Source organism: Mustelus asterias, chromosome 4 (assembly GCF_964213995.1).
Source record: "Mustelus asterias chromosome 4, sMusAst1.hap1.1, whole genome shotgun sequence".
Classification (NCBI taxonomy): domain Eukaryota; kingdom Metazoa; phylum Chordata; class Chondrichthyes; order Carcharhiniformes; family Triakidae; genus Mustelus; species Mustelus asterias.
The window spans coordinates 59,393,071-59,402,243 of record NC_135804.1 but is presented as its reverse complement, the minus strand read 5'-3'; the positions used below and the strand labels follow the sequence as shown (position 1 = coordinate 59,402,243).

The 9,173-nt window shown below is 40.5% G+C and overlaps 1 protein-coding gene across 1 annotated transcript; it reads right to left on the bottom strand.

Moving 5' to 3' along the window:
* Positions 1 to 2,346: 2,346 nt before the first annotated feature.
* On the bottom strand, positions 2,347 to 9,173 carry LOC144492299 (tapasin-related protein-like). The gene is made up of 6 exons (XM_078210287.1): positions 8,716 to 9,173; positions 8,299 to 8,616; positions 6,244 to 6,555; positions 4,782 to 4,892; positions 4,243 to 4,286; positions 2,347 to 2,974 (listed from the first exon to the last, which is right to left on the bottom strand). The coding sequence occupies exons 1-6, from the start codon at positions 8,768 to 8,770 to the stop codon at positions 2,912 to 2,914; spliced, it is 903 nt and encodes a 300-aa protein (XP_078066413.1). The 5' UTR covers positions 8,771 to 9,173; the 3' UTR covers positions 2,347 to 2,911.

Sequence of the window (9,173 nt, the reverse complement as noted above, 5' to 3'; positions counted from 1 at the left end):
GACCTGGACTTCACAAGCTTCTGTTGCAATGAATGCCATGCATTACGACCCGCTGGCTCAAGAAATCGCTCCTCATCTCAGTTCTAAAGAGTCGTTCCTTTATTCTGAGGCCATGCCCTTGGATCCTAGTCTCGCCTACCAATGGAAACATCTTCCCCACATCCACCATATACAGGTCTTTCAGTATTCTGTAAGTTTAAATGAGATCTCCACTCATCCTCCTCAAATCCATCGAGTACAGATCGAAAATCCTCAAACACTCCTCATCCATCAAGCTTTTCATTCCTGGGATCATTCGTGAACCTTCTCTGGACACTCTCCAAGCCAGCACACCTTTCCTTGGATACAGGGCCTAAAATTGCTCACAATGTTCCAAATGTGGTCTGATCAGAGTCTTACAAAGCCTCAGCAATACATTCCTGCTTTTGTATTCGAATCCTCTCGTAATGAATGCTAGCATTGCATTTGCCTTCCTAACTATCAACTCAACCTGCAAGTTAAACTTGATCTAATCGTGAACTGGGACTCGAACGACCCTTTCCACTTCCAATTTCTGAATTCTCTCCCATTTAGAAAATAGTCTACACCTCTATTCTTCCAACCAAAGTACATAACATCACATTTCCCACGTTCTATTCCATCTGCCATTTCTTTGCCCACTCTCCTAACCTATCCAAGTCCTTCTGCAGCTTCCCTGTCTCCTCAATACTACCAGCCCCTCCACCTATCTTTGTATCATCTGCAAACTTAGCCACAATGTCCTCAGTTCCTTCATCTAGATCATTGATGTGGAAAGTGAAAAGTTGTGATCCCAACACTGAACTGTATTGAACTATTCTAGTCACCGGCTGTCATCCTGAAAAGGACCCTTTAACCCCACTCTCTGCCTTTGGCTAGTCAACCAATTTTCTCTCCATAATGGTACATTTCTCTAACACCATGGACTCTTATCGTACTCAGCAGCTTCCTGTGTGACAAGTTATCAAAGGCCTTCTGGAAATCCAAGTAGATAACATCAACTGTCTCTCCTTCGTCTAACCTGCTCGTTACCTGCTCAAGGAATTCAAACAGATCTGTCAGGCATGATCTTCACTTGATGATACCATGATGATTTCGCCCCATATTACATTGCATTTCCAAATATTCTGAAATCTTATCCAAATATTGGACTCTGAAATCTTGCCAGCGATTGAGGTCAGGCTAATAGGCCTGTAATTTCCCATTTTCTGCCTCCCTTCTTCAACATTAGCGATTACCCTGTCCGCTGGGGTCCTTTCTGACTGAAGTGATTCCCGAAAAATCACCACTAATACCTCCTCTTCAGCTATCTCCTTCTGAACTCTTGTGTGTAGTCTATTTGGTCCAGGTGATTCATCGACCTTCAGACCTTTCAGCTTCGCGAGCACATTCTCCTTAGTAATGGCCACCATACTCAACTCTGCCCTCTGGCTCTCTTGAATTTTTGTAACGTAATTGGTGTCTTCCGCCGTGAAGACTGATGCAAAGTGCCTGTTCAGATCCTTCAGCATTTATTTGTTCCCCATTACTACTTCTCCGGCTTCATTTTCCAATGGCCCATTGTCCACTATTGCCCCTCTCTTCACCTTTATATATCTAAAAAAATACCTCTTGCAATCTTCTTTTAAATCACTGGTAGCTTATCCCCATATTTTATCTGCTACTCCTTTTTTACTTTTTTAGTTGTCCTCTGTTTGCGAAGGCTTTCAAATCCGCTGGCTCCCTACTAATCTTCGCCATATTGTATGTTTTAATGCCCCTGACTTCCGTCGTTAGTCATGGTTGCCTCGTCCTCCTCTTAGCATGCTTCTTTTTCCTGGGGATTAAAGTTCATTCGTGAAACAGGTGGGCTTTTACAGGAATCGTTTCATGGTCATCATTCGACTTTTAATTGCAGATGATTATTGAATTCAAATTTCACCATCTACCTTGGTGGGATTTGAACCTAGATACCCGAAGCATTACCCTGGATCTCTGGGTTACCAATGCAGCAGCAATGCTGATCTTTTGCAGTCAATTGTAATCGTTGGTGTAGCTCGCAAGTTTCACATTAATAACAAGCATTTCCTGAGCCACTATCGTGTTTGGACATAGATGTGTTATCGCAGTGAGTTTTCTAGTCAGCACCAAAGCAATGGTTCTGGTCTCTGACCTCAAAGAATGCTGCCCAAAAAGATGCAGCGATCTCTGTTGCATAACATCCCTCTTCGTCGATGGTAGTTTACATCCAAGGTCAAGTCAGGGAAATACCTTTTGCTGTATCATTGGCAATGCAAACAAACAAGTAAGCAGCCCACCACACTGAATTATTCACACACAACAAACCAGGAAGATTAATTTTTCTTTTTCATTTGCAGACAACAAAATTAACGGTCATGATTGGGCTCAGATACAAGGTAAAACTTTAAAATATTTTTAAATGTATGGCATTTTTAACTTGTTGGTGAAATTTTATATTCCACAAAAATATAAGATTCAGATTTCAGGATGAGCTCGGGTGTTTAGCAGTAAGAATAAAGTAAAACGCTTATTAGCGAGGCATAACCTTTTCCAAGGAATTTTATAAGTAGGGTAACAACCGAGAAGGGGACGTTCCCATCACGTTATGATTCCATGCAAATTGCAGTCTTTGATTACCTTACAAGCCACGTTAAGCTGAAGCGGACATTCACTGACAGTAAATTATTGACATCCGCTTTGTTCTGCTCTAGTGAGAACTCTGCCGTAATTGCAAGCGTAACGTAAAAGGCGTAAAGAAATAAAGTAAAAGGCGAGTATTCGCATTAATTGAAATTTGGTTGTGTGTGGACATTCGGCACTTATATTTCTTGTCGTACATTCCACGTGGCTGCGCATTCTACGCTCTTTTCCTTGCCTCTAGGACTTCCTTTTTCTAAGAACCAATTAGTTCGACTTCTGCGTAAGTCAGCGGGTTATCAAATGCGTCTTGCGAGGTCTATAAAGAGATGTTTTGTAAAGTGAGGTGTTAACTTCATTGATCCACAGAATACATAATAAAACGGAGTGATTTCATAGTAATATTTGAGTCGTCTTTAGGTTAGCGAATTTACATGTTAGGTCACCAAATTAGGCAAATTCTTTCAACTGATGTCTTGTCCCCTAAAATATGTTTTTTACCCCAACTTCACTGTGGCTGCTGATTTCGTTTCAAAATGGTTGCAACGTTGTGAAGGATAGACTATAGGAATGTTCATTGCATTCACTATTTCACAAGTCAATTGTTTGATGTAGCACTGGAAACTGAGAATCTTGCATACCTGTTCTTGTACCTGTCCTTGGAGCGGGTTTTCTATTTAGTCCCATACACCTGTATTTTCCCCCCACACCAAATTATTTATTTTGTTTTTGAAATAGGTATCACTTTCTCTTGTAATTTTTTGTATGAATTATGCTTCCAGCAGTTCCGGTATGGAATTGCATGCTCTAGCACTCTGACTGAGAAAGATTCTCCTACCTCTCTGTTCTTCTGGTGATAATGTTCGATTACATCCTCTCATAACCCACTCATTGTCAGTGGAAATAAATTTCCCCATTTATTGGCGCAAGAGCTTCAAAATTTCAATTTTTCAATCAGATATTCATGATTTTAGATTAAAAATACCTCGTGTGTCAAGTTGATCCTCAAAACTAAAACCTTCGCCGAAATTAGCAATCTAGAGACTTAATTATTAATGAGATCCAATGAACCTCAACCTAATTCCAAGCCATGAGTAATATTTTCAGCCAGCGATTATGTGAAAAATGATAAAAAATTTACTGAGCGTCTTTCACGACCACAGCTCGTCCAAATGAACAACCGATGAGTCCCTTCGAAGGATTGCCATTGTTGCAACAGAGGACATATTGCAAGCTCCATCCAGCAGAAGTATTTTCAGGTGAACTTCGATACAAAAGCTCGAATTTAACAGCCAGAAACAGGCTGAAACTCTGAAATGCTAATGCTGCATCCGCCTCCAAGACCTCGACTAAACTAACTTTGAGTGCCCCAAGTGCGGATCATAAACGTAAAACTTCTGTTTGGCACTAACTAGACTAACATGAAACATAAAAGCAGAAATTAGCAAATGCTGCAATTCTTTTTATTTCCAGTAGAGCCAGCAAAATCTTAGAGGACAACAGTCCCAAATTTCAGATGTTCTCAGCTCAATATAAAATGTGCACATTGCATTTAAGACATCGGTCAGAAGAGTGTTTTTAACTTACAGATTTGTCACGGCTGTTTGCTTCATCTGTTCTCTGTCTGCGTGCTAAAGCGCAAAATCCAAAACGTCATTGTCAATGATGCATAATATGATTCAGCAAATAAACTGATAATTTCCGTGAGGATAAGACAAGAAAGCATCATTAAACTCCGCTACCTGTGTCTGCGCGAGGGATGCTGGATGGCAAATGCTAATGCAAAGCTATTCACTACATTTTTAAAAAAGAAATCTCTGCCTAAATGATGGGGAAACAATATTGGATAAATTATTCTCGGAGTGTGTCAGAGAGGACATTTTTGAATTGGGATGTGTTGGGAGGTTGCGTTCTGAAAACACAATCTATATTTAAACGCATACCAATCTGAAATAAATACTCGAATCAATATCGCAGACAAATTTAAAAACCCAACAACCAACTGAAAGCTTCCAGTGCCAGTGGAAAATTGAGTTCATAGTGGATCAATCGTCTTTTGCTGCTTACTGGCTGCTGCCTGTTATTTCTGATTTATATTTTAATTACGTTCTAATACGATATCCTACCTTTATAGTTGCCCAGCATTCTCATGATGATCAGCAGCAGCAAAACCATCATTGTGAAGCCTGCGCACCCAAAAATCTGTAAATAAGATGAGGACGAGGTACTGTCGCGACCTGAAAGATAGACAAAACTTCCAAACTTGGAGCTGTGGATGTGTCATCTGCAGTTACAACCGCAAAGAGATCCCGATATTGAAGAATTTTATTTGATTTGATTTGATTTATTATTGTCACATGTATTAGCATACAGTGAAAAGTATTATTTCGTGCACGCTATCCAGACAAAGCATACCGTTCATAGAGAAGGAAACGAGAGAATGCCGAATGTAGTGTTACAGTCATAGCCAGGATGTAGAGAAAGATCAACTTAATGCAAACTAGGTCCATTCAAAAGTCTGACGGCAGCAGGGAAGAAGCTGCTCTTGAGTCGGATGGTACGTGACCTCAGATATTTTTATCTTTTTCCCAATGGAAAAAGCTGGAAGAGAGAATGTCCGGGGTGCGAGGGGTCTTTAATTATGCTGGCTGCTTTGCCGAAAATTGCCGAATTGTTCATACTGGGGAATCAGAATATTTTTTGGTGAAAATTCATTTCCCGCTATTTGAAACTAAACGATGCATGTTAGGATGGGGAAGTGACACATCGCACCATTTAACCTGTAGAAAACTAAAAGAACAAACAAAGAACAAACAAAGAACAAAGGTTATCAGGAGAGGTGCAAAAACTGCAATGACTAGTTGTCGTCCAATTTGCGCTGTCGCTCAAGACGAATTTCAGGGGGCGACGATTTTCCGGCTGTGCTCGCCCCGAAAACGGAAAATCGCGGCCGAGGTTAACGGACCTTCCCATGGTCCGCCCCTCGCCGGCTACGATTCCCATGGTGGGCGGAATGGGAAAATTATTTTTAACTATCGCCTCACCGATACTTAGTCCCGGTATTTTTTTCACACTCGGTTACTATCGCTGCAATAAAATATTAATATTTTTGTTTTACTAAATTCGGTAATTCAAGTATTAATTCCCCTTGGCATTATGTGGAGTTGTATCATGACTTCTCGATGTTAAGGATTTCTCTCCAGGTAAGAGTAGGCATGTTATTTTTCTCCACAAAATGTAAGTGTAAAACTTTACCCACGGTGCCAACACACCATTTAAATTCCAAATCATTTGGCTGGTATTTGGCCCAACCGAAACCGCTTTTTCACTCCCGACCATAGATGGAAGTTTCCTGCATTTAAAAAGTTGTTGCTACTCCGAGGAGCTGGTCGGTCTCAAAATGGAAAAGTAAAGGCCGTGGAAACAAAGAATACATTTCACTACTTTAAATATTGACCTTATCTTACAAATGTATTTTGCATTTTATTGCCACCGCCGTCACTACGGTGAAATATACAGTTCGCTCACTTTCAATAACGTTCGAATTTTTTGCCTTGTCATTTTTTTCTATAAAAACTAATATCATACCTGGTTTACAATTGGGAACTATGTAACTTGCCATAGCCGGAATCTGGAGAGCGGCATCAGAAACTAGGCAGACATAAACAGTCCCTCCCTGGACAGGCTGTGCCTCTTCGAAATAGCTGGAAGCTTCATACATTCCAGTTCTGCTGAGTTGTTTGGTGGTGTGAATTCCATTCTCAATGCTTCCGTTATTTTTGTACCAAATGATAGTTAGACCCGCCGGGTAAAATGAAGCCATCTCGCACACGAGCGTCAAAGAACCGGGTACATTGCTTGCAGATGCGCTGGGAACAATCGTCACGGGAGTTGGGAGAGCTGGCGAAAGATCGAGAAATAAAGTTATAAAATATAGTATATTCTGTAGAGTAGCATTCACTTTTATTCAATTTGAGCTAAAACAGCTTAAAGAGCTATCAATCTGTTTATTACTGTTGGAATTAAAATATCGCTCTATAATTATTGTAGATTATTGCATCATAGAGTGTAAAGAATGCCAGTCGGCTTATTGTGCCTGCGGTGGCTCTTTGCAAGAAATATGCAATTAATTTCACGCCTCGGCTCTTACCCCAACGCAGCAAATGTTCCACTTAAAGTACATATCAAATCTCCTTTTAAATTTCTATTGAATTCGCTTCTAACCAGCTTTCAGGTAGTGCATTCCAGATCTTATGAACTCGGTGCAATTGCACTGTGTAGTTCTCGAATCTGACTTTCCTGTTTGCCTGGTTAGGAAGAAGAGCGCAAAAGCACGGATGAAGCGTTGGGGTTGCTCTTGTAGTGAATGGGAAATGCCTTTGTGAAAAGTTTATTTGCTCTCAATTAGCAACCGAATGAAACTTCCAGAAGGCCCTCAGACTATGTCGCTACTTACAATGAGCGGAGGAATTGTGATCCCACCCCATACACATCACCCATCCTCTTCTGGACTACACTCCGATTGCTAAACGGGGACGACATAGTTCTATTGTGGGTTCGTAATAAAACAACAAAATTTCAATCTTGGATTGAACAAAAGGCGACACGTTCATTTCACTGTTTAATTCAGCGTGCAAGGTGTATCTGAAGTTTAAGAACTGCGACGGATAGACTTTGCACAACTCAGGTATAGATTTATCAATTTCTGTACCGGTGGCATATTCGTTTTTGACGGGATTTGGGAAGATTCAGGTTATTGCGTTAGTCAGTCAGGAAGTGATCAAAGCTACCGAATAAAGAACTGAATGATAGCCAAGCATTTGAGAACTTGATTCTTCAGACTTGGAGCACATGGTGAATTCCATAGGTCAATGGCGGCACCCTTAAGTCTGAGAAAGTTCTGAGTTCCACGCTGTATTCCCCTCATCTGAGAATATAATCAGTGCAAACTCTTTAGTATATTACGGAGGGAGTGTTGCACTTCAAAAAGTGCAGTGCTTCGGAGGAGATAAACTCTACGTAGCCCCAGCACTAGTCAGAGAAATACATTGACATCGTCCCCTCTCTTGGCTAGTAAGTATTCCCCGAAACACTGTCAGTAATTATTTGATAGTTTCTCCTTTCTGTTTATGGAATATTGTGTGCAGATCTGCTGCTAGGGTCGTACATTAAAACAGAAATACGCTTGTAAAACTCTTGGAAACACCACGTGCTCTATATAGACATTCGCTATAAAGCAGGAAGAGTATGATTTGTGTTCTGGTTGTCATTGGACTCAATAAGAACACTTGTATCATGATGTTTATTTTTTGATAATAAGCACTATTTTAAACTATTCGAAATATTATTTGTACCGAAATTAATTCAAGTTGTTTCACAATCTGCATCCGCACTTGAATGACCTGAAAACGGTTCCTGTGCAGGTTTGAACGCATGAAAGAGCAGAAATAATGATTACCGAAGCAACTAAGAAGGTGAAAAGAGCATCTTTATTTCATGCCTAGAATCTTTCTATTGGAGCAATTAATTTCCAATGTAACTATTTAAGAATCGACCAAGCGAACGCTGAAGGGATGCTAATCTTCATTATTTATTTGAATAAACTTGAGACTATGCAGCCTAGCGTCTTAACACTTCTCTTACCACTGACGACGAGCGTTGATCCACTTCCATTTGTGAACCAGTTTCCCTGAAGTGTCACTCCGCAGTAATAGACTCCAGAGTCCTGAATACTGATATTCAGGAGTTTAAAGGAAGCTCTTCCATTCCCAGTGGCAAACCATTTCCTGCTATCTGATCCTGGCCGCATCAAATCCTTTTCGCCAAGTTTCCACCAATGAATGTTCACATCTAAATCGTCTTGAGAAGTAGGAAACGTGCAGTCAAATGCAATATTAGTCCCGATTATCGAATAGATATTTTCAGGGACCTGGGTCACTTCAATCAGAGGATTGGCAGCAACTATGAAAAAAAAATGAACATTCGTTTTACTTATTAAAAAAAAGACAGAGCGAGAGCGAGACACAGACGTAAAGACAAGGAGTGAACGATAGTAAATACCAGTCAAGATAATCCAGATGACCTGTGCACTCTGAAGCACAGTCCTCGATGCCATTTTAGCGATAGATACTGGACGTATGAAGATAACACGAAAGTCTCGATCTGAGCAGAAATAACGCAACGTAAATCCTGATGGGCAGTGAGGTGAAGACGTATGAGACGATACTCTTATGATTCTGGTGCCATCGGCCGAGTTTAAAGAGTAAGCAGAAGGCGTATGCTTCAGGTAGATGATTTAACCCGTGTCACATCAAAACTCAAGGCAACTTCAAACTTCTTTCGTAAGGTATATTTCAAGTTCCATAATACATCGTACTTGATTAAATACTTTTGCGGAATCGTTTGAGCTTTCCAATGCAACTTGGTGTGTTTTATGGGCGTCTGTAATTGTGAAAGTAAGGGTCACAAAAGACCACGTTCAATGCCACATGCACCATGTGTTGCAACTTCCTTTATAT